The sequence below is a fragment of the Rhamphochromis longiceps genome, linkage group LG1, assembly GCF_057381845.1.
Source record: "Rhamphochromis longiceps isolate RC_006_pf linkage group LG1, R_longiceps_female_GT1.1, whole genome shotgun sequence".
NCBI classification, from domain to species: domain Eukaryota; kingdom Metazoa; phylum Chordata; class Actinopteri; order Cichliformes; family Cichlidae; genus Rhamphochromis; species Rhamphochromis longiceps.
The window spans coordinates 37,926,001-37,952,528 of record NC_140557.1 but is presented as its reverse complement, the minus strand read 5'-3'; the positions used below and the strand labels follow the sequence as shown (position 1 = coordinate 37,952,528).

Sequence of the window (26,528 nt, the reverse complement as noted above, 5' to 3'; positions counted from 1 at the left end):
CATATCGTGTCCAGTTAGATGTGAATTTTCATCGGTTACGAGTTAAACTGAACTTCATATCATGTTTTAATGTATTTCATTTTTTATTTATTTTCCAGACATTTTTTCAAAGGCGCTCTGATACCATTAAACATAATATCTACCTGCTGGCATAGTGGCAGCCCTGATACAGTAACTATGGGTAAGTTTTAACTAAGTAATATGAACTGATTTTTTTCCCTCTCACCCTGTGCATCACCACTTCTCTGTGTGCGTCACACATCCATTAGCCTTCGAGATCTGGTTGTATGTATTTTTCATGACGCTAACATGCTGGGGCTCCAGCGGCTCGTATCCATTTTCAGCGGCATGACTAAGGCTTTGCATTTACTCCCCCTAAGAAACGTGAACAGACTCAGAACACAGTGTTTCATGTTTCTATGCGGTGATGTCACTGGAGTGCACACAGCCTCATCAAATGGGTTATACTAGTAATTATTGGTAGAACTTTAAGCAGTTCCTTAAAAGGACACATGAGGCTGTCCCCAAACATTAGTGACCCCCATAGACTCTTCTGTCAAAGTGCACCTATCAGCCCACTTGGACTGACAGGTGCATGACACAAGCATTACCTGACAAATATGTTATTGTCACGGTCCTGGGTCTGTGACCCAGTGTTTCTGTATTACTATTGAACTTTGATTTTGTCATCGTTTATCTTTTCTTGTCTTTTAGTCTGTGTCTGTTCTGTTTCCTGTTTTACTTTGAAAGTCTGTGTCCTATGTCAGTGTATTGAGTTTTGCTTCTCCTTGGTCTTGACATGTCTGATTACTCCCAGCTGTGTTCCCCTTCTGTGTCTCATTCCCTCGTTATCCCCCTGTGTATTTAAGCCTTGCATTTCCCTCTGTTAGTCGCTGGTTCATCTGTGTGTCTACCCCTGTATTTCTGCTGTGTGTTTCTCCCGGTTCCAGGTTTCTCGTTGCAGGTTTTTGTTCCTTTCATTATTATTTTGTCGCTGTTCCCAGTGTAGGTTTTTGTTAGCGTAGTTCCCTGCAGTGCTCTGCTTTGGTTTATATTTTGCCTTTCTTTGTTAATGAACTTTCTCACAGCTACGCTGTCGTCCGTGCCTGCGTTTGGGTACAAATCCTCCTCCTCCAGATGATCTGCCTCCCAGATTGTGACAGTTAGATCATACAAGAAGATTGTCGGCTGGTTTTATTAAATTATATTTTATTTATCTTGTTTCATTTCTTATTATCATCTTGGCCTTCACATTAATAGCTTAGCACGTCCTTTCTTCTTTACACCCATCGTCTGATACTTACTGGAGTCCAGTTTATGGGGACAACAGTCTGATGCCCAGACCACTCTACCATGAATTATTCCAAAGCCTGTAGAAATCTGCCCCAGGGCTTCGATCTGGTGGGACATTTCCCCATCACCTCACATGCCTCCAATACTATCAGACAGAGTGAGCCTCACTCTGTCTTTAAGGCTGAGCCCAGAGTCTCTGCAGAAAAGCTGGATCTGCTTGTATCCCCAGTCTCAGTCTCCTGGTTCTAAGACAGCAGACAGTAGTGTTTTAAAAAAACTGTGACAGCCTCAGGTTATTCTTTGGTTTTTGTGTCTCTTAGCTTCGTAAGGTTTCTTTTCTTCACTTCTACATATGAATTAAAGTGAAGTAAGTCTAGACTACTCTAGTGGCTGTGTATATTTCCAAGGACTAAACAGAAAGATTGTAAATTGTGGAGTAGATGAAAGTGACTCTAAAAACATTATTCAGACAGCTCGCTTTATGATATAGACTTTGTCTGGATGGACATATTTGCCATTTCCCCTCCAACATTAAATACCCCACAGTGCAGTGTAACGTGCATGAGTTTAAACTCCATCCACAATATGAAGAGCAAAACGTGAATGGGTCTGAATTGATGGGCTGCAAAATGATACTTTTTGGATACTTTCTAATGCTTTTCTTCTTCCTGCCTTCAGCAGCTTTGGGAGACATTTTCATTCCTTTTGAGAGCCGATGGTAGAAAGGTGAAGGAAATGAGGTGAAAGAGAGGGGATGACATGCAACATAAGTTCTCCAGGCAGCCTCCAACCACAGACACTGCAATTAAGCCCTGAAGCCTGTGAGTGCCCCTAAGTCTGCTTAACCTCCCAAGAACGCATTTTTCAAAACAGAAATTGCACAAGTGCTTCCTCTCACTATTACATGAGAAAACAGCCTAATATATAGCCACCACCTAAAGCACACCTTACAACATGTATCCTAATGTGGAAATTTGAATTGTGCTCATCCCTACGGTCCAGGCTCCTTGTCACTCACAATAGTTGTCTGTATATACGTCTGTGTGGGTCTATTATCTTAGTGAAGTGTTTATTTTAAGATTCAGGCCTCAAATCTTTGCACAGTGCCGCATGTTCTCCTGTCATTTCCACGGGGGAATTAGTTAGATCCCATTTGTTCGAACAGCCTTTTGTCTTTAATGATGAGTGGGATCCCTGATTGAAGCGCACCTTTATAACATGGCATCCTACACAGAGAGAATACAACAAAGGAGGAAAGGTTAGATTAAAGGTCAAACACCCATTTATTCTCATCATTTGTCTTTGCAGGCCTGACTGCCATGTACAACAGCACAAGGACAGAATCTTACATAACAGCCTATTTTAGACCTCAAGTGATAAAAGAACACGTGGACAAAGCTCATAACACAACTGCAATATAAAGGTGTCCTTCCCAGAACAACGAGTGTAAAAAGTTTAGCTAGAAAAACAACAGTTAATGGATTTAAATCCAGTCCTCTGAGAATGTAGACAGAACTGTGTCAGCTGTTACAGCTGCTCTCTGCCAAAGTCTAATCTGCCCTTCCTGGTCTGGTTTGCACCTTACTGTAAATCTTCTGTATTTACGTGTAGACATTGATCGGCCTGAGATACGCCCACCTCCTCAAGAATGTTCTTGTTGTGAAGTTGTTTTTCTTAACCATGGAGAGGTAGACTTTTTGGTATTGCTGACAAGTTCAACAGTTAATGCAATACTTTGGATAAACCCCTTGAGTTAAAGCTGAAAGTCTGCACTTTAATCATATTTTGACTGTTTGATTTACAGTTCTCTGTATCATCATAGAGCAGCAAGATTACAAAAACGATATCATCGTCTAAAACCTCACGTACACACAGTTGTGGTCAAAAATTTGCATACACTCATCATGGTCATGAATATCATGGTAAGTCTGGGCTTTAATAACTTTAAACAACAAGAATTTGGAGCACGATCAAAAGAAGCCTAATGGATGATTTCTATGTAACTGCAGACTCTCAGATCTGTAACTGGACATAAGTATGATGTGTCAGCATATTTCCAAGGTCTGTAGGACGACCAAATCTGTCACCCAAACAGGAATCTGTTTAGGAACAACCCAGGAACCAGTAAGCCTTAAATCTTCCATGAACTGGCAGCTGCTGGAGCACCAGCACCACGAGTGAAGCCAGTTACTGTAATGGACTGATTGTGCCAACCAAGAATGAAGCCTCTGCTACAAAACATACATGAGCTCGACTGACATGTGCAGCCGCCTTCTGGAGAAAGTTTTATGGTCAAACGAGACAAAGATTGAGCTCTTTGGTTATAATGACAAGACCCTGTTTTTATTTTGTTTCTTTTAACTCAAGATAATAACCAAGTAAATGCAGAGGATTTGATGCCAATTTTACAGCATAAGTGCTGCACATCAGCAGTAAATGTCAGCACTGGGTGTCAACAGTTCGCTCGTGTTCAGAGCTTTTTCTATACACCCACACTTTCCTGTACAGAAGGCAGACAAGTAAGTGTGCATCATTTGATGGCAGCTAATCCATCAAATTAGTTCACAGCTGTTCTGTAAAGGTCGTTCAATGGCAATAAAACGTACCAAAATAAATAAACCGTTGATGAGGTAGGTTAGAGGAAGGGCCTAAATACTAAAGATGTCCTCAAAGGGTTCAGAAGCCATGATCACACTTACACTGTGTTTATCTCTACTGTCTGAGCAACAGAGCAAAGTCCACTTCCTTCTTCCTGTAAGATCAGGAGCTCTCCTACCCCCTGCTGCCCGTGGACCACAATGCACTGCTCTGCGCTTTCCGATATCAAAACCTCCACCAGCTCCTGTTCTGTCCCTGCAGGCAGCGAGCCCTCCGAGGTGAAGAGCAGAGGAGTGGAGCTTGGCGCTGACAGGTCGTCTGTGTGGACGTACACGACGGCGTGCTGGATGTTAGCTACGCTATCTCCCTCTCTTGAGTCAAGTGTCTTTAATTTTGCTTCCTCTTCTCCTTTTTCTTGTGATCTTCTCTGCTTGACCTCACCTCCGTCCTTCTCTGCTGTGCCCTGAGGGATGAAGTTCTTCTTGGGTCTGCCTCTGATTGGCTTTGGGTGACTGCATCCTGAACTTGCTAACTCTTGTGGAACCTCCTGATTTCTGGTGTGCATCTCCTCTCCACGTCCTTCTTCTTCCTCTTTTTGAACTCCTCCGTCTGTCCTGTGCTGAGCTTGGTGCCTCAGCAGACTTTGTCTCACAGTGTAAGAAGCGCCGCAGTGGCAGGTGTATGGTTTCTCCTTCATGTGGGCCGACTTCACGTGCCTCCTCAACTTGGTAGCCAACGTGTAGCCTAGACAGAAAATTCAAAAGTACATTTCAAATGCAAAGATTTACCAAACATGAATATACAATCTGCTGACTCAGATTAGCAGCTCGTAAATCAAAAGTATACCCTGCTTTATCCTCCTTTTTCACTTTAATGGCTGGTGTAGTATATCTATATATTTGTCAGGGTCAAACTTTAGCAAATTCAGAGCATAAAGTTACAGTTCAAGCTGCACAACATGTCTCTACACATGAGCTGAGCATGATTAATCCAAGGTCATCTGTCATCAGAAAAGCACAAAGAGCGGAAAACAAATTAAACGTGGATGATGGAAGATGAGCTGACTCGTTGTTTGCAGCTGTTGCTTTTTACACCTGTATTGTTTTTTGTACAGTGGACGTCTGATTTCATAACTCATCATTATTTTTAATGCAATTTACAAAATCAAGAAAAATCTGATATATTACAGCCGTTGTATGTAAAGCACTCAAGGCCTGTGTTTATCTAAGAAATATGATCCTCTGGAAAAAAGCTTTAAACTAAGAACAGCTCATTATTCTCTGGCTTGTAGAACCATCTTTAGTAACTTGAAGAAATCATTTTCTTCATTAGTCTCTCACGTCGATGTGGAGGAGTTTCAGCTCACTCTTCTTTACAACATGGCTTCAGTTCATTGAGGACTGTCGAAATTCATCTATCTTAAGGTCATGTTAGAGCATTTTAATCAGGTCTGGACTAACTGGGCCTGGAGTGCTTGGAATCTTTATCCTGCGGCCAAGCTCCATCTCACACACACCGACTGCAGAGTACTTCAGTGTACGGGGGAGGTCACGATCAACCGTGACTACAAGGTGCCCACCGCTCCACCACCCTGCCTGGCAGATGATGAGGTGTTTATTTCTCACCAGTTATGGCCAAACATGTCCTCGTATTTGTCCAAAGGACTTTGTTCCATGTTCTGTTTAGAGAGACGAGGCTTTCAGTTCAGTCTTTTTTTGATTTAACTGTCATGAACTTTTACATTTAACATACTCGTGAGAGCTGTAGAGCCTCAGGTGTAGCTGTTTGTCTGAGCTTTGCACAGTTTGAGCCTGGGTGGATCTGTTTGGATGTGCACTCCTGGGAAGACTGCGGCTTCATATTAACACACACCTACATGCAGCACACTGTCAAACCTCCTGCTTTTAGGGAGTCAGGCTCACTTATACATTTGATCATCAACACCTGCCTCTTATTTAGGGTGCACTTGTTTCTTCACAGGACTGTAAAGAGTACTCTGAAAGTTCTTCTTCACAACACTAAATAACCCTTCATGTATCTGTCAGTAATATAACGTCCATGCTCACTGCTGTAAATACAAGAACAGAATTAAATGAGGTATAAATACATCTCAGTTGTCCGTGAGAGATAAAATGTTTCTTGCATGTGCTGGACATCAATAATAAAACCCTGAACTTGATGGATGCATACTTTCTGTTTGATGCTTCGTAAAAAGAAAGCTGGCCCAAGTTGTAACGAGTAGTTTGTGTTTTCCAGTCATGCATGCAGGACACAACGTTTGCAGATGAGTGAGACAAACGAGGCTATTTGGAGGGAAATTGTCCAACTTGCCTCATTTTAGGTTCAGCTGCAGTTTTTAACAAAAAAATAATTTCTAGTTCTTTGACAAAATAACAAAACAGAATATAATGTATATAAGGAGGCCTAGTGCTTGACACGCACTGTTGGTTATATCGATGCTTGTTTTGACTCTTAAACCATCTTTAAGTGGTTCACTGATCTGACGGATGGTAACACAGACACCAGTTTTTTCTTGTGGATGAAGGGTTAGCAGGTTTCTGAGATTGGTGCGGTGCTCTTACTGTTGGCTTATTTATTCGTCTTTTCAGGCTCGTAAATGTGCACATTATTTTTTTACACCTTTAAATGCACAATGACTTGCTAAATATAAATGAATGCCTTTAAATCAATTGTAATCATTTTCCTTATATTGAGTCATGTGTATTTTTGCACACATACTGTAGTTGTGCTTCATTTGTTTGTAGTAAGAGGGAGAATACATCTCTACGTTTGATTCAGATTTTGACTCTTCAGGGTTTGATTTGAGGCTTTTGTGTTTAAAGGTTTAGTTGTTAATATCGATCACCCTACAGCGTGACTGAAAAGCCTCCCGACTAATGCCTTGTGGTGTGTGTGGTCTAAATGTGGGTTTCTCATAGTGTCGTTTTCAGAGGTTTTAAAGTGCATTTAATTAGAGCTCCTACTCTATAGCTTACTTCTCTGAATCCATAAGGCTTGTGTTTTTCTATTTAATGTACTCAACTTACTGGTTTTCCAACTGGGATAGTATATATAAAGCATACTGTGCTACACAGAGTTACAAGATGCCACAGAGGTAATTATGCAGAATTATACATTTATACACATTACAGGACTTGAGGGATTTCTCATCCTGTTTCATCCAGGCTGGGTGACGGGGGCAGCAGCCTAAGCAGAGAAGCTCAGACCTCCCTCTCCCCGGCCACCTCCTCTGGCTTATCCGTGGAACACGAGGCGTTCCCAGGTCAGCCGAGAGCGTGTCCTGGGTCTGCTGCAGAGCCTCATTCCTTGCTTTAAAAAAATGATTTGACTTATAAAGCTTTAATATGCAGCTCTAACCTTTTCCACAGATAGGGCAGCAATGGGGTCTTTCTCCAGTGTGCAGTCTCTCGTGGGACCTTAGGCTGTGGGGGTCCCTCAGCGATTTTCCGCAGTAGCTACAGAGAAAACCGCCTCCGGTGTGGGAGAACATGTGCCGACGCAGCTCCGGTTTTTGGGAGAATGTCTGACTGCACTCTGAGCAGGAGAACGGCTTCTCTCCATTGTGGATTCTCAAGTGGCACTCAAGGTTTCCTGCACACACAAACAGACAGAGACAGTTGCTTATTAAAAGGGAGGGGTCGGGGGGGCTGTAGCAGCAGTGGGAGCAGGGGAATGATGCATTTGTCCAGTAACGTGTTGGTGGTGTCACTTTGACGAATGGAAAGATAAACTGCAGGAATTGATCACAGCTGGAAGCGACATCGAGTGGAAGGAAAACAGCAGGGTAACAGTCACTTATTGAAAAAAATGATGACGTCAGTGTGACCAGAACAAATGTGACATTTTTGGAAACACTTTACAACAGTAAGAAAGTAACACGTTTACTTTTCAGCAGCGTATCGAGTTGAGAAGATCAATATCAATTTGATCTGTGTGTGTAAACAGTTTGGTTCAGGGAGACGACTAACACTGAAAACCTGCTTCATTTATGACACTGCAGTTTGAGCATTTCTGTGTTTCCATTAAACTGTTTTCCTGTTATCCAAATCAAAGGTCTCACTTTCACATCTATGGACAATTAACTGAACCCCACTAACTGCTTGTCTTTGACCTGTGGGAGGAGACAACCCACGCACACAGAAAGGCCACAGGGTGGCGTCACACTCGGCACTTTCAGTGATATCCTGGGACACGACTTTAACAAAATGTCTCTCGTCTCATTTTGCTTTCACTTTCATGATGATGCCTTTATAGCATCTGTGAGAAATGACCAGCAGAGTGAAATTATGAATTATAAGAATTTAGCGATTGTGATTCCCTTATCTATTTTACTTATTGATTTCAATCCTAATTGATTCACTTATCATTTCTCATTGTGCTCTCAGCTTAGCATTAGCTTGCAAAGAGCTGAAGTAGCATGATGCAACTTTACTGCTGCACTCTTGTCCTTTTGTGTAATAAACATAAAAACTTACACGCATATTGTAGTGCAAGAGCAGCAGGACCGACAGGCAAGCAGACCAACAATTCCAAGGAACTGGACTACTGGGAACCAATTCTCTATAAGGACTGGTTTTTGATTCCCATATTCACCAGCCAATTCAATTCTTACTAACACATCTACATTAAAAAAGCTGCTGCCCCCCCCCCCCCCCCGAAGAAAAGAGCAGCAGCTCTGACTGCCTCTGAGTGACTGAGCTCCTCAGCATATGTCAAAGGCTGAGCCCACAGAGTCCTTCTTAGATTAATAGACACATTGATGATTTATTGATCCCTGTTATATCAGCAGGATAAAGAAATAAAAATAGCACAGTCCACAATAAATGAGCACAGTGAAGTGCCACAGGTGCATAGTGAGGGTCTTATACTGTGAGAAAATCCAAATCAAAGAGTAAAAAGTAAAACTAAGGATTTGCATTAATAAATAATATGTCCCCTATAAATCAAAGAAACTGCTGCAAGAAGATATAATACAGAATCTATTAAGCCCGACAGGTGTGTTCACCTGTGACAGAAAGGAGAGTTACTGTACAGCTGCAGGAATGATTTCTGCCTCATGGCAGCACCAGGGAGAAGCAGCTCTGCTGCCTCAGTGGAGCAGGTGAAATTATGGACTTCATCAATCATCTTCCTCACTGCATAGTGTACAAATGTAATATTGGGTTCTCTTCAATGATGTTTTAGGTCATATCTATGGAGAAATATAGAATAGTCTAAAAACTGCCGAAAAAATGATCAATGTTCTCAAATAAACTGTGGCAAAACAGGAAGCCGGTATATTTTATAATCGTGCTAAAGTACACTAATCAGCTGATTGTTAGTTTGTGTGGCGCCCCCTACAGCGGCGGGGTATAGACCTTTTTTTATTTTTATTGCACAAAAGGATGCGTTGGTAAAGTGCAAACTGCACACAGGACAGAAACAGCTGTGCTGGAAGCATCTGCACATGTAGCCTATAGGTTTATTTTGTTAAATGTAATAAACACACAATGAAGTGAACCAACAGCACTATCTGTCTACATCTAGATTCAGGCATTCCTACAGGCTTCATTTACCTTGTTTAGTATTTGTTAATTGTGTCAAAATGTTGCTTTAGAGTTTGCTGCAGCACATATATGAAGCGCCTCGAGGCGACTCTTGTTGTGATTTGGCGCTATATGAATAAAATTGAATTGAATCATAGAGACAACCATGCAATCTGAAATAAAGAGCACCCTCGTTAAAGTCGGACGAACTGATTACACCTGATAATAAAATATTAGCAGGCCGGTTATTAAAGAGAAGCAGTGTGAGTTTAGATCATGCAGTTACTAATGATCATAAAACAAAAACCTTCTGACTGCCAACAGGCAGCGTGACAGAGAATCTCACTGCTGGTCTGAAAGCTGAAATGACTTTGACAGTCACAGAGTTTCAACTAAAATATGCAGACTTATGGCTAAAACAGCTGTTTGCATTTTTTCTGTCTCTTTTCTGCTCATCACATATTTTCTTTAATTATGAAGAAGTGACTTATGAAGCAGGTATGTCTGACAAATTTATTACATTTTCTTATATTAAAACCAGACCTGGTGTTCTGTAAAAAGTTGGCCATTTCCAGCCGAGCACATCTGACCAGTGATCAGCTTGTTGCAGCTGAAGGATCACACCCACGCCTCGGACGTTACCTTTCTGACTGAAGCACTTCCCACAGTGCTGACAGATGTGAGGTTTTTCCCCCGTGTGGAGTTTCATGTGGTTCCTCAGAGAGCCCGAGTTAGCCAGAAGCTTGCGGCAGACTGTGCACTGCACCTGGGAGAGGAGAAACACAAAAGCAGCACGTCTTCTTTCCTTCTTATTAAACATTTTCACTTCAAACTGCTGTTCAAGGAGGAAAAAGAAGGAAAACAAGACTGGCGTGTAAATTTAAAGATGCTACGTGAGTGATTTCAAACTGTGGTGCTGAGACACAAACAACACTGGGAAACAGCTTTCTTCACTGCACACAGAAGGAAATGAATCAATTGTATGCACTGTCCTCCTTATTAAAATTACTTGAAAATGTCAGCGCATGTGAGAGAACAAACACCTAACAGGGTGGAACTCTTCCCTACCTTAGGAGGCTGAGTGTAGCTCATTCTACTGCAGTGAAGGAGGCGGTGGATGCGTAGGGATGGGCGTCGTGCGAATGCCTTCCCACAGTGCTCACAGGTATAGGGTTTCTCCCCCGTGTGCAGGACCATGTGCTCCTTCAGGTCCCGCTTCAGGCCATACGTCTTCTCACAGTGAGGACAGGAGAAGGGACGCTCCCCGCGGTGACTCATCTACACATAAATAGATTTTATACAATATTTAACTCAATCTGTTTCTTCTTGTTCAGTGGATCATCTGCCTCCCCCGCACCCTATCCCAAGCATCTTCTCCTCACACACCGGCCCTCTGCATGTCCACCTTCTCTTCCTCCTTTCCTCCTGCCTGGCAGCTCAACCTTTCTACTACCCCTCCTCTCCATGCACATGTCCAAACCATCTCAGCCTCTCAAACTTTGTCTCCAATCCACTCAACCTGACCCCCCAAAAACATTCTGGTGTGCAATTCAGAGGCCACTTTTTCTACTCCTTGGCACAACACTTTTTGTGTCCACCACTCAGAATAAAAAAGAAATAAAAACATTTAAAAACTGTGTTTTTACTTTACTTTTACTGTACTGGAGGAGAGGAATCATTCAGGGACTCAAAGCCTGGACATAAAAAAGGACACGCTGAACAGCAAGGAGAGAAACAAAGATGTGTGAGGATGTCTACAGGTGTAAGCAACCTGCCTGTGGTTTAGCATCCAGACTTTCCAAAAAATCTTACAAGTTGCTCTGACCCTGTACGGTCTCAGATGAACAACAGCACTTTGAGTGGAAATTGCTGCAGTGACAATTTACTGCTTTTTAAATGCACTTTTCCTAGAAAAGTGCATTTAAGACCCTTTGTAAGGACCTCCATCCAACCTGATTTTTCTCAAACTTCAGCTCATCGCAGACATATTGCTGTACTGTGTATATACAGATCAGCCACAGCATTCTGATCACTACCTCAATCATTTGGATTTTGTATTCAAGAAGAGGAGAAAATAAGAGAATAAGAGGAGAAAAGGGAGCAACTGGGTAAAAAAAGAAAGGCATGAAATGAAAGAAGAGGCTTTTGATCTGGTTCTAATAAAGTGTTTTCCAACTTTTTTTTTATTTTTTAACACTACCTACACTGACACTTTACATCATTCAAATAAATACTTTTTGTGCAGCCCCTCAGTTCACCCAGTGTCAGAAACAAGCTGATGTACTTTCATTCCCTCTCACTATAAAACACCTTTCTTCTGATTGGTTGCTCCTTATGACATCATTCAAAGCCAGGACTGAAAACAACTGTCTGAAACAGAGCGTTTGGAACAATCTGGAGCCAGTGTCACAAGCTTTATTTGTATATAAGTGAACCTCCTAACTGTAACTATATTAACTATATTTAATATGTGCATTCACCATCATGCGGTGTACTTATGAGATAAAATTAAGGAGTCGAAATAAAGGACTAGTCAGTAAGCTGACTGAGTGATACCTGATGAGCCTTGAAGCTTTCTGCTGACGTGTAGTTTTTCCCACACTCCTGGCAAGTGAAAGGCTTCTCATCCGTGTGACTGAACTGGTGTTTCTTCAAGTGGCCGATCTGGTAGAACCTTTTACCACATATGGGACACTTGTAGCGCCTCTCTCTGGTCTCTGAATGCCACATATGGGCGACTCCATCGGGACAAAGCACTGCAGCCATCTCACCTTCTGGTATCTCTGTTGAGCTTTTTCCATCTTTGGTGGAGGTCTGGCTCTGTGCCTCTAGGCGTTTGGATGAGTCGGGGCGGGCATGGAGTCGCTTCACCCGGCTGTTCAGGCAGTGAACCCGTCGGGGTTTAGCAGCCAGGCGGGAGCTGCAGCGGACAGGAGCGGGTGCAGGGAAGTCTCTGGGCTCTGCCATTATTCCTTCAGCAGAGTTACAGTGTGGCTGACTGTCCACAGGAGACGGGACACTGTCTTTGTTACCAGTTGCTGCTGTGTCATTATCAGGTGTCCTGTCTGTTACACTGTCTGTGGTATCGTCCTGCTGTCTGTCATAGTCTGGACTCGGCTCCGACAGCACCCCCTTGACTCTCTTCCTCCCTTGTGTAATTGGGTGACTCCTCTCGATGCATCTTTTGGGGTTTCTATCTTCATCTTCTGCATCATCCTGCATTTTCTCTTCCTGTTTGTTAGCTGTCACTTCTTTATTGATTGACACACTGGCAGCTGTGGCTTCTGAGTGGTCTCTCTGCTCCACCTTCTCTCCTGACCAATAGAAATACAGTGAAGCTGTCAAAAACACCACAAATTCTCTGTTTCCAGCTTTAAATATCGAGAAATCTGCATTTGCTGCTTTTTTCTGCCTTATATCATGGTAAACTGAATATTTTGAGGTTTTTGTGATTTGAGTTGGAGAACAATCAGTCCCTGTTGGCTTTCAAAGGGCAGAGCACTTCCACACATGTTTTTCAGTAGGAGGCTGTAGCTGGTTGCTTAGCCTACAATAAAGACACAGGTAACTAATACACCTCACAAACTAAACAAAGAGCTATAATATGATTTTACAGAGGTTAACAAATCAGATCATTTCTTAAGCTAGGCTTAAACTAGTTGGCTTCCTGCTGTGGTTACCACAAGACAGTGGCTTTTAAGCTAGTTCTTCCCCTGCCTCCAGTAATTATGCTAAGCTAAGCTAACAGGCTACTGATGGCAGCCTCAGGAGGAGGAAAGTGCCGTCAACTTCCTCATCTAAGCATGGATACAATCATGTTATGTTGGAAACATCATTTTACTGTACAGCATAAATGTCAGTGTTAAATTATTCTTTACTTCATTGCTTAATTATCACATAATTTTTAACAAGCTATTGCTAGCTCATTCTGGCTAATGTAGCAATTGGTTAAAACATCTAGAATTCAGAACTATCAGATTTCAGACACTGCAGCATTTTTTACATTTTGTATTGCAATACTATGCCATGAGTTTTTAAGAAGTTAAACATGGGGGACTGCAGCTGCGTCTTCCTCCCATATTAATCCTCCTATCGTCAGTATGGACAGTGCTCATCGTTGCCTTCTTTTTTCTTACCGTGCTCACTGTATTCTCAGTAAAAAAAATCAAATATATCTTTACATTAAAGATGGACACAGTCATTGGACATAGACACCCACTGAACTGTGGCTGCCACAGCATGTCAGGTTTTAAACAAGATGGCAGGATTATGGTATGGATCTCACTCAGAAATCAATAATCGTTCACAGAGCACAACCTGAATCTACTTTGATCCTTTATACACATCCTGTGGCTGACAGTCATTCAATTTGTGCAACACTGCTGTGCCCATAAATGTCACCTCTGCTGACACGGCTCAGTAATCTGGTAAAATTCCAAGCGTTAAAGATTCCAGTTGTCCAGCCTGTACGCCCAAAGACCGGATTTCAAAATGCACACATCAGGTTTACTGTGAAGTAGGACTTTAACTTACGGGGGGCAAAAAAAATTAAACCTTATTTTGGGGCCACAGTGCCAACCTTTATGTTTTACTGGACTGGTAATTCTACGCTGTTACGACCCGGCTCAAAAGCCGCAACATAAAAAAAAGGAGATGAATAACAGAGTGTGGGTGAGAAGAGGTTTCATCCTAAAATGGAAAACCAGGTTGGCTAAAATGGCTGGTGCCACCAAGGCAAAGACTAGTGCACTGCCGGAAAGCTTGCCTCAGGTATGCTTTTATCCACACCTGACTAGGTGTGGCCAATTAGCACCAGCTGAAAACACTGAGACGATTAAAAGCTGCAGAGGGACGTAACATACGCACACACTTTTGATTTTCCACTGACTGAGATTATAATCATAATACTTGATGGTAAATTAGGTTTTCTGGACTCATAAATATAAATACTCCAATTTACCAAACTAACCCACTGGAAGTTGTCTCCTCAGTCATTCTACTCAGTGACTTGAATATGAAGTGTACTGAAGAAAAACTCAACTTTACAGTAAATGTTTATGCTGTGCTTCTACAGCCTTTTTCCACATTCACTGCAGCCCTGTGTAGACTTGACAGAGATGCGTGTGAGGATGCCAGTGGTACCTCGGCCAGTCTTTAACCTAGCAAATGTGCACTTGTTAGTGCAAAGTGATGATGGTGATGGTTTGCAACTTTGCTGTCACTGACAGCCCAGTTATTTAAGCTCTCACATTTAAAGCAACTGAAGTCTGAATGCTAGAACACAGTTTTTGTATCCTAGCAACAATGAGCGCTTGACAGAAGTGCTCAGAAAATGAGGTCGTAGGCACTTAACACGGAAACAGCAGCCTGTGGACACGAGCCCCATCTGGAAAATAACTCTGTTCAACAAGTGCAGCACAAGAAAAACTGAGCTGTTGTAACCGTCTGTCTTTTATCTCTGGACTGCAGTGAAACATGGACTAAACCAGCTTCAGAACTAATGCCTAAATACGGCAAAGCTTTTGTGCCTCAATTATATCTGTATCACTGTATTTATGTTAATGTTGTGCCTTTATGTCCTAAATATCCACCGAGCACCGCTGTGCTGTCCGTGCGCTAATTAGGTTTAGAAACAAATGTCTTTACTGCATTTAATGACTTACAAACCCATATTTAGACAAACACATACTACTTATGGACAGTAGTTGTCTGGTTTATGATTTGCTTGCTGTGTTTTTCTTCTGGAAGGATTTCAAATATTTTCCATCTATTTCATTGCTTACCTTTGTTCTTTCATTATTTCTTGTTCATTTTAATTCCTTTATGTACTCGTTATTTTATTCTTTATATTGCAATTTTCTTTCCCCCCTCTAAATCTAATTACTATCTGCCACCACAGCAATGTAACCTCCCTGCAGGGATCAATTGCTTTTATCTTATTATCTTTCATTTAGCATTCAAAATTGTGTTGGAAATGCATTTGAGATTTATAGCTTTATAGCACAAGTTTAATAAGACATCCACAGTCTGGTGCTTTTGGGTATTTTCTGCATGAAGCTCCTCCTCAGTGTCCCATCGATCACAGCATATAACACATCACTCCTCCACAAACATAAATAATAAAAGATAAGCAGAGCTGGAGAGTATATTATTGTCTCTAAAACAAATAAGCTCAACATTTGTTTCCTTCCATTTTCCCTTTTAATTAATGCATTCTGTGTTCCAGATTTTTTTTTACATCTACTAATTATTAATCCCGAGCTTCCATCCTAGTTTTCAGTGACTTTTAGCTGACTGCAGAGATTTTTCAGCGTGCAGTTCTCGGCTGAAACTAAATGATGCTGTTAAACATGAAAATAATGTTGACATAGAAGCTGAGACATTCAAGTCTCAGACCTACGAATTGGAAAATGTCCCCCTCGATCCTGCAGGTGAAGCACATAAATCAGTATAGAGAGAAAACTGCACCTTACCCACTCGAACTTCTGTTTGCACACTTCACAACAACAGCTATATGAAGTACAAGAAGTACTCCAAGTACTCCAAGAGTACGACTATTTCCAGCAAATGTGTCTGATTTGTTAACTCATCTTGACATTTGCAAAGGGTTGGATACACAAAGATATATCTATGCAACTTTATCCAGAAACCATCCACCTAGTTGTGCTCGTTTATGCAACTTTACAGTCAGCCGATCATGTGATCCTGGTTTAATACATAAACTCTTACAGATACGGATCAGGAGCCACAGATACATGAACATGTAATAACTGAAAGGGCAAAATGTTATCGCAGACGTTGACAGGCTGGTTTCTGATGCTGCTGATCTCCTGGGATCTTCATCGCAGCAGCACTGAAATGTCTTGTTCATGAGAAGCATTGGGAACTCAGATTACGACTTTCTAACTGCACTGAGCAGAGACAGCCACACAACGGTTGACAAAACTACAGAAACAGTAAGCTGCAGTGGGTTTAAGCTCAACCAAACTAGACTGCTGAAGAGTGGAAGTAAGGAGACTTTACTGCTAAAAGTCATTTTATGAATTGAATCCACATATCATCATAACAACAGGCTGATGCTTGTGTTACAGTGTTTTTAACATTAGGACGATCAGCATAACGAGACAATCCCTCAAATAGCCTGTTGATGTCACCACAGCTTTCCTTGGAGGCCAGACGACCTGATTACAAACATCATCTTCTTTTGGCTAATGCTTAGCCTAGTTTAGTGTAATTTAACTTGTTTGCTAGAAAGCTAATCCTAATAAGGAGCCACATCTGTTTTTTTATTTGTCATTATGTAGAGTTTGTAGCTAGCTGCTCACTGTTGGATTTTTAAGACAGCATTAAGGCGATGCATTGAAAAGCAGCATAAGCATCATATTCTTTGGATTTTCACAGAAACCACTTCATTCAGACAGAAGTAACGAGCTAATACGAAGGCCACATGAAGTTGGGAGGTCTGTAGTGGCTAAATCTGCAGAAAGTCTGCAAACCTGCCTCAGCACCGCTCATTTTACTGGGACTCTCCACCATTTGACCTTAGAACTGAAGAAGCTTCTCGGATGAGAGGTCAAATGTCTTCAAGCAACTTAAAGAAGTCCAGACGCTTTTCTTTCCAAGCTCCTTAGACAGCTTAAGAAGAAAGACGTTCTCTAGGACCGGTGAGGGACAAACCCGAGCGAAAAAGACGATAAATATTGGATTTGAAACTGTTAGTGAAACAGAAACTCTTCCTTGCAGATGACAGAAGATGTTGGTCTCTGTGTTAAATAGATAAATAAACCTTTGATCATCTCATATATTAAATGTATTTTAATTGGCTGTGATTTTATTTTAACATGCTGCAAAGTTCTGTGACGATGCAGTTAAAAAAGACAAATACAGATCTGAGTAAAAATCCAACTGAGAAAAAGCTCTAATATTCCTAATATAACATAAATGACAGACTCTGACATGAGGAGACCGTGTTCTCGCTCTCACCTGTATGTCCAGCGGAGTCACCACGAACATGTGAACACACTTTTCCCACGCTGTCAGCGTACAGCAGCAGCTCTGTTCCCGGCTGGATGTCCCGACACAGACGCAGACGGACATCCACACACTCGCCCTCGCACACATCCCCCCACACACACTGCACCGACACGTTCTGCTGGGCTCTGCTTGGTGCCTGGCAGGCAAAGCTGGGGGAATTCAACAGAAATACATACTAAAGAAAAATGTATATAATCAGAGAAGCTCCCAGAATTTATAATGCATTATTGCATTTGATTACTGAGAATTAGGGCAAAAAGGCTGAATGCCAACATAATGTATGTGAGGTGATGCATAATGTGGCAGCAGAGTCTATTTGATTACTCTTTATTTTCTTTGTCTGTGTTTGAGTCTCTGATGACCCATCGCAGGAGACAAGCGTCAGAATGTGATGGTAATATTTGTGTTTCCAGTTTCAGTCAGTGAGAGATAAATGGTCCAGTTTTCAATCAGGGAACTGTGGAGTACACTGCCTGCAGGAGGAGGTAATGTGGACGACATGCAGGCTGCAGCACTGAAAAAACAAACCACCTGGTAGAAACTTCCAGAATGGACGGAGATGGCTGAGGAACAGGAAGTTTCAAATAGTGATGCAGGAGCCATTCCAGCATCCAGATGTTGAATATGATGGGTGCTTTATACGAAAAGCTAAACATTATCTGAACACTCCAACACATCTAAGCAGCAGCTGCAGCAGGAGCCCGTGGTGCTAGCACCGTGGACAGCTGATTCCCCATCACACAGCGAACACGCCTCCACCCAGGCTGCCACTCTCCTTCCATGCCACGCATTGAACACGTACCTGAGTCTAGTAGAATATCTAAGCCTGAATATTTTCAGGAGAAAATCAACGTCTCCCAGTTTGTCTTGTTTCTGCTTCTATTGCATAAGTCACGATGGTAAAATCCAGACTCCAGGCTTACTGAACCAAATCACAATCAATCAGAATACTCCAATAATAAATTACACTGAATGTGACATTGAATCACATCACCTCCATGCATGCTGGACATTCACGGACCCACTCAATGAATATTACACAAACTTTGTGTCCTTGACCACAAAGTTTGTGCTGAAATATCTTAACAGTTATTACCTGCTAACTATACTTAGACTGCACTGTCATGAATTATAATAACATTATTAGCCTTTAGATTAGTGCAATCATTCAATGTCCTGTATTTGAATAAGCAATTATTAATATTTTACCATTTTATTTCCCTGGTACATGGAAATTATCACGCTAACTTGTGTTATTTTTATACAGAGTGTATTTGTTTGCTGAATAAATAAAGGAACGTTGCATTTAAGGAAGTCCAGCCTGTTCAGCCTCCTCTGTTTTACTGGGTGAGCTCAGTCACTGTGCATCTGAAGTCCAAATGTGATACTGGACAAAGTAGGTAACCCTCACAATGAATACAGCCTGTGACTTTTTAAGAACTGCAACTCTGTACTGTTAGCATGCTAGCATTGTCTGTGGGACAATGTTAGCATGCTAATGTTACCTTCTGGACAAAGAACCATTGTAAATAAACTTCTGGTCAACCACAAGTTTAAATGTTGCTAGTTGGTTAAACTACTCATTAGTTTTTTTGGTTTATTTAACGTACACCAGCCGATAATGGTTGTAAGATGTTAGCAACCACATGCTAGCAGGCAGATAGCAGCAACGCCTAGCTCCTTTTCTTTGTGACAGGAAGTTGTGAACATGGCGTTCATAAAACCAACCAGACTGACGTGTAACCACACTGAGTGCAGGGTTTGCCACACTGGCATTGGCACACGGCGCCACACGTGTTCATGACATTTGAAAGCCACTTTAATGATTAGAGAAGCAGTTTCACATGCATCAGGAGTATTTGCAGGGACAGTGTTTGACCTCACCCATTACATCCTGCTCAGTTTTCATAGGTCTACTATACACTACTACAGTTCCTGTAGGACAGTGATGGACGTGACAAATTTGATCTGTTTTTATTTCAGTGGCAATAAATCAGAGGAGGAAGTGTTTGATTTCACTGTCCAAAATAAATCAGATTAAATGTCTGCTTTGAAAAACTGACTTACTTGACCCAGACGGCTCTTTGTATGGAAGCATCTCGAGTTGCTGCTTTCACCACTGAAGCCTGGAAAACACAGTTAATATATGTTTTATAATTCACACACCGTCTCCCATCCTGCACCGGGACTGACTCTGCCATACGAGGATGAAATATGTACTTTTATTATAATGTTCAGAATTGTGATAAGTACCCTCCCGTCTGTCTCAGAGGGGCAGCTTGTGCATTGTACGTGGATTGATCGAGGTGCCCTTGCAAATTATCTGTGAGAAATCTTTTTTTTAAAGATTAATCACAGATAAAGCAACGCATCGCTGACCAGATCTCTTCATGTTTTTTCTCTTTAAAACGTTTGGTAGAAATTACAAGCACTGATTCATTATCTTCCCACAGGGTCTGCACTTAATTAAGCAGAAACACTCCCATTTACTGCTCTTGCTCCGTCTGCTGCCGACACAGCACGGCATCCGACAAAAGCTCCCACACAATGTGAAATCGTTATGAAGCATCTCAAGGCTAACCCCACAATGAGATGCCTCAGTCAGCCAGGAGGGATTCAGGTCTGAGATTTCACTCTGCTGGAACGACGCTCGAACGTTTCTTTTCTTACAGGATCAGCGTGTTTGCTGAAGAGTGCTTACTGCTTTTGTCCTGCAGAGCTGATGTGACGAGCCACGATTCAGGCCCAAAGATGAGATAATTGAAGGTTTCTGTACAGGTTAAATTTAATGACTGGCGATTTGTTCTATCTCTGCTCAATGTTAAGCATGCAGAGAGAAACTCTATTATCACATGCACTTATGATGGCAGCGCTTTAAAGGGCATTAAAGCAACAATTTGTCCCACAGCTGAGAGTCAGCTGCATCATAAAGACACAAAGCTTTGAGGCAGGAGGAAGGAGTAGAGCTGTGAAATAAACACCGAGACAATAAAGAGTCCAAAATCACACACAAACAAATCAGACTGCCGCCCCTTATTGAACTTGACACTAATTTAGTTCACTTTTCAAGTTTGATTTTTCACTCATTCTACATGCAGTAAATATTCAGCACGTTCATCCATGTCCCGGCTTAACCACAGGGCACTGGAGCTTAACCCAGCTTCCACTGGGTGAGGTGGGAGAACACGCTAGAGGAGCGCCAACACAGACAGTATAAAACATGGATGGGGCTTCCAGGTGGGAGGCGACAGCCACAGCTCCCAAAAAACACTTCTAGAAAAAAATGGAGGATCATCTGTGGTATGAAACTGCATGCTCATTGGCTAACGAGCTGTCACTCACATGTCGTTAGCCAATGATCGAACAAGAGGGTGTGAACCTCAGTGTTTGTAAATCACAGATTTATGTGATGAAAAATGATATTTTTCAATGATATTTTTTAATGCTCGTTGGTGGTATTCACAGAGTATTTTACTGTATTTTATTAAATATCCATATATATACAAAATCACCATGAAAAATATTGCGATTTTATCCCGTATCAGTTTTTTCTCCATCCCTAGTGATGCTCATGAACATTAACTGTGCACAATAACCAGAGGAACACATTTCTGAATTTTGAAAGTAAAAACTTTTTCAGGCTTTTACAAATTAAAGGTCACTATGAACAAAAACAGAGAGATATTTTCAGTGAACCGTACAAACAGATTCATGTGAAAATCAGCTCCAGATTATAGCTTTGGAAACAGAGGGGTCGAAATATCAGATACATTAAAACAAAAGGAAAAAGAATAAACATAAAAAGGAAGTTCGCAGTAATCAACAATCTCAAGGAAGTGAAAAGATTTTAGCTGGAAAAATATGATTTTTTCTTGTGTTACTAATATTAAAAGCAAACGACGGTGGTGACAGCAGGCAGACAGCACAGTGTGTGTGTGGGGTGTGTTTGTGTGGGGTGTTTTATACGTGTGTGTGTGTGTGTGGGGGGGGGGGGGGGGGGGGGGGGTGTTTGTGTGTGATATTGTCCACTGGTGGTAAAAAAGCTGTCACAAAGAAAGTGACTGCTTTCACCTCACCTGCAGCAGACACTACCTTCTGATAAGTTCAGTGGTTACAGAATGACGAGTGACGTCCTGCCTTCCTGTGGGATAGCTCACTCATCATCACTCACTAGGGCTGTGCGATATGACCAAACTCTCATATCCTGATATAAAACATAAATCACAAAAAATGTAATGTAATATCTTCTGTAAATTCTGTGAATCTCGGGTTGCTGAAGTGTTTCCAGCTGGGCGTCATGTAGCTGGAGTCGGGTGTTTTAACTGATGCATGAAACTGCACATTTTTAGACATAGGTTGTATCGGCTGCTGTTTTCTTTGTGAGTATTTATTACACGGCGTGCTGCAGGGAAAAGCCTGTTCTAACGTTTGAGTCTAAGGTTTATTTTTTAGCACCTGACGGCTCTTTTTGGCTTCTCATCCGTAAACACTCTGCATCTTTCACGTGATTCCGTTTATTTTGAAAAGTCTCAACAGGATCTTGAGCTTTATTGTGAAAGGTTTATGTGGAAAATAAACAAGCGGACACGTGACGCGATGGTTTTACTGTCGTTGTTGCTAACAGTTTATTTTGCGACACCACGAAACAAACGATAGACATTTTTATATCGTCATCTGATACATATCGTTATATGGAACACTCACTATGTAATCATAGTTTGAATGCAGTGTACTTTCTTTTTAGCGTGACTCTTTGGCTGCAGGCTGTACTCTCTGCTCAGATTCAGCCTGAGAAAACAATCAGTGCAAACAGGTAATGACCCGAGCAGAGCAGAGGTCCTCAGAGCTGAATCCTGAAAGACCCACAAACAGGCAACAAATGAAGGCAGCTGCTGTAAAGGCCTGGCAGAGGAAAAGAAGCATTTTGTGATGTTTGTGGTTTTGAAGGATTTTCATCCAACTGTTAAAATTGTGTGTGTGTGTGTGTGTGTGTGTGTGTGTGTGTGTGTGTGTGTGTGTGTGTGTGTGTGTGTGTGTGTGTGTGTGTGTGTGTGTGTGTGTGTGTGTGTGTGTGTTTAGCCTGTGGGAAGATTTTGTACCTGTAAAAACCCCAGAATGAAAAATAAAAGTCAGTCATTTCAAACACAACTTAATTGTTCGACTTAGAATCCACTATAACAGCGTGCAGAGCCAGTAATGTGTCACTGTCCCAAAGCTTAGGGACCTAAGTGTCATTTAAAAGTTCAGTTGCTGCTTCACCCGTTCTCTCTCCCTACAGGCTGATTTGCTGGCCACTGCTCTGCCAGTCTGTGATATCATTCAGCTGCACCTCCTGTCGTTTTTTTTCTCCCACCATCGGGACTCCAGCTCTGCGATGTCACTGAGGACAAGATGTTTGACTTTTACTGGATCAACAGTGTCTGTTTATTTCTGTGAGACAGAATCACTGAAAAGACTTTCAGGAACACCAGTGTGTGTTTACTCTCCTCACTTCCTTACATACCACATGCACAGAATCCAGATCTGTAGCTTGTTTTTGTCTCTGTCAGGCTTACAGTTCTTACACAGCCAAAACAATGTCATGAATCATGATTCACCTGCTGGTCCAACATATATTCTTCTGCACATGCAGCTTTCTTTACATGTCTGAGGCCTTCCACAGCTATTTAGCATGTTTGAACTGGACAGGTGAATACTTGGAGGTAAGTACTTGTCTACAAGATTGTGAGGATAAAGCCAGATGTCTGTCTCTGTGTAACTCTTGGCTACGAGCAGAGAATAATAACAGGAATGTAACCAATGCAGAGGCTTCTTGCGTGAAGAAGACCTTGAAAAAGCAAGCAGCTGTGACATGACGCCGTTGCTGCTCGGGCCAAATTACAGGCTTGTCAGTGAAGCTTCTCGATACTGTCGGTTTAGCGTTCTGGCAACCTCCAGGGCTGAAAAATAAAGCCAACACGGAGGTGCCAAAAACTTCATGTCCTGGAGTTTTGGCTGGCTCCAAACGCGTTTCAATCTCCAAAAAGGCCCATGTTAACATGGCCAATTTGACAGCATTAAAACGTTTTTTTTACAGCTCTGTACAAAGAGTGGTGTTGGCCTCTGTGGATGGTTTAACCCCTTCATAACAGCTCTATGGTTTCCCTCCAGAGCGACAAAGGAGTGCTGATACAGAGAGCTGTAGCTGCTAGCTGCCCCACAGGCCTCACCTCCACTCATTCAAGTTACTCAACTGGGCAGTTCACACACAGTACAGGTGGTAGTTTAAGTTTAGCAAGCATTTGATTGGTCTTTTGCCCAGCCCTAAACAGCAGTGTCTACATGTGTGAGTCACACACATACAGCTTATAGATGCAGCTCGCTGATATCGGAGCAGTTCCCCCTCTCATCCAAATATGCTCACCGTCACTGTATCCAAAACAAAAAACCAACACGGCTGTGGCTAAGACGCTGAAGCTTCAAAGTACAGAGTGCAGAAATCTACAATGGGTAGGGTCACTTCATTATGTCCATCTTTTATATACAGTCTGTGATTTTCTCCAAACACTAATACCGTACAGTAGCAAGATCAGACTCCAAACAACTTGAACAATCTCTCCAAACAGCAGCCTATTTGCTATTATCTCCCTGCATTATATGTTAGCTTTGCACACCAGCTGCTGGTACTGCATGCTGAAGCAAACAGAGAACAACAAAGTGCACTGAGTGGATGAAAATAAGGACATGAAAGTGTGCTCACTGATAGCCAGTGCAGATATTCAGATCTGGAAATATTTATAAAATAGGCCCAAATGAAAAATATACACTTCTCCTTCAAAATCAAGCACAGTCAATATTAAAAGTGACTATAGCCCACTCTGTCTGCATACTGTGAGCACTGTGCATTACCTGTTCTTCCTCTGTTCTCGTGGCCTGATCTCTTTCGGTCTCAAAGTTTGTGGCGAGTTTGCCGTCTTCACTGTGAATTTCCGGCTCAGCGTGATACTCTGAGGCCCACTCAATGTCCCCGTCTCTCCCCAGCAGGGATCCAGCCTCCAGTGAGCGTCCGACCCACCAAAGCCCCAGCCTGCCCTCGTGGAGACGTGAGGGGCCTACAGCAAAGCCACAGGGAAGCGACGAGTAGAGAAATGAAGCAAGAGCAGATGGGACGGGAGGACCGAGAAAGGCCATCGAGCTGTAGAGAACAATACGAAGCAGGTTACAGGCACGAGTTAAACCAAGGATAACGTTGTAAACTTGCAACGCTGTGCTGCACATATTTGGCACTGCAGAAGATCTAAGCGTCCCATGAACCACTTTCATTCCAGCTCACTTCCACCACTGTTTACAATAGCTTTTAAACAACAACTAATTTTTACACTACAATTCATTCTTTATTGTACTTCATCTGAACTCTACTTTTGAACGCTTATTTGGATCCCTCTTGAATTTTTGCAGAATACTTAAAAGTTCCTGCTGACGTTCAAGATTATTTTTTAGTTGAAATGCTGCTGTAGTTAAAATGCAGCCTTCTGACTGTAATTCCAGGGGCTCATCAAAACTATAGCATTAACAATGTAGGCATTATAGCTACCAAATGAAAAATTCTTAAAGATACAAAACACCCTGTAAAGCTCAGATATACCGAAAGGTCTGTAAGACAACAAGCTGTATCTGAAGGCAGGTGCAGCAAAGGTCCAGGAGAGGATCTCAAGGGATGAAACACATCACTGGACAAGGTCCATGGATTCTGCAAAGGATTTTTATCCTAGTATTAAAGTATCTTTCATATTTATAGCTTAATGTTGCTATATCTCAATATTATATACTAATACTGTTAAGTCTGTGTAAAAGGAGGGGGTATTAAAAAAGTTCAAAACTGGTTAATGCACTATTTGTAAATTATATTTCAGTTTTATTTCCATTTGCAGAAACCAAATATCATTATAACCATCTAATGCTCAAATATAGCTACAACCGGTCATTTCAACAGAGGTGGACTGACTCGTTTAAAGATGCACCATCAAAACTTTGGACTTTTTCTTTTCATCTTGAAAATTGTTGCACTGTTTGTAGTATTTACTTCTCACGTTGTATATTTGACTCTCACCTCTGATTATCTGAAAGGATACTGCTTTAACCTCCTAGGACGTGGCGTCCACATATGTGGACATCACATTTTGGGCTGTCTAGCCACAATGCTAAATTTTACACATTTAGGTGTAAACATGTTCACACGTTTGAAGTAGCACTTCTGGACAAATGTTTCGTGTTTCGTGCGATGTTCAGAAATCTTTGACAATATTTTTACACTGTCACAGACATACGTCTTCCTGCAGCTGTTAGCAGCATTTCAAATGAGCCATACTGCTCAAAGAGGCACAACTGGGGTTTTTTTTTTAACTCAGGACACCAAAATAAAGACACCAAATAAAGAGTTTTGCACATCATTTTTTTAAATGTGACTTAGTGTTCTATCGAAATTTAAAGCGAATGTCCTCATATGTGGATATCAGTTTTCTCAGAAACTACATCAGGTAAAAAAAAAACATTCTTTGTTTTCAATCAGCCCAAATAGCAAAGAGAAATTAAAAATGCATGCCATGAAAGAGTTCGGGTCTGAGGTTGAGCAGGACTAACGCAGGGAACACGCATTTCTGGCCAACTGTGATCGCTACAGCTGCGCTCCTAGGTTAGCGGCAAAGCGTTTGGCTCAGTGTAAGCAGTGCAGTCTCATACAGCGGACCGTGGACTTGGTCCGTTCGTTCAAGGCACCTACGTTGCTGTGAAAGTCAACAGTAACTACTGGTGTCGATGTTTTACAGCCACCAACTTTTCAGCCCGCGTAGCGTTGGTTAGCTAACTAACTAGCAAAAGTCCGTGAACCACAAACGACTTTCGAAGTTATTTCTAGAATTATAATAAATGTGTACATACACAGTGAGCGGTCGCTATCTCGAACAGATAGTTTATTATAACACTATATGTATTCCGCTTGAAACTCTGGGAAAGCCATCGTTATCCAGCAAAAGAAAACATCAACCAAAATCCGCGTCTTCTATTGTCCGACCTGGAAAC

General features: G+C 41.8%; 1 protein-coding gene across 2 annotated transcripts; it reads right to left on the bottom strand.

The window, feature by feature from the left end:
- Positions 1-26,528, bottom strand: znf408 (zinc finger protein 408). 2 transcript variants are annotated; one of them, XM_085408488.1, is made up of 10 exons: positions 26,388-26,528; positions 24,360-24,645; positions 19,539-19,597; positions 17,421-17,620; positions 11,994-12,751; positions 10,506-10,715; positions 10,080-10,203; positions 7,270-7,503; positions 3,993-4,635; positions 1-2,519 (listed from the first exon to the last, which is right to left on the bottom strand). In XM_085408488.1, the coding sequence occupies exons 2-10, from the start codon at positions 24,639-24,641 to the stop codon at positions 2,432-2,434; spliced, it is 2,598 nt and encodes an 865-aa protein (XP_085264614.1). In that variant the 5' UTR covers positions 24,642-24,645; positions 26,388-26,528; the 3' UTR covers positions 1-2,431. The 2 variants fall into 2 exon arrangements, with proteins under 2 accessions (XP_085264614.1, XP_085264622.1); XM_085408496.1 differs by lacking the exon at positions 1-2,519 and having other exon boundaries at positions 2,553-4,635.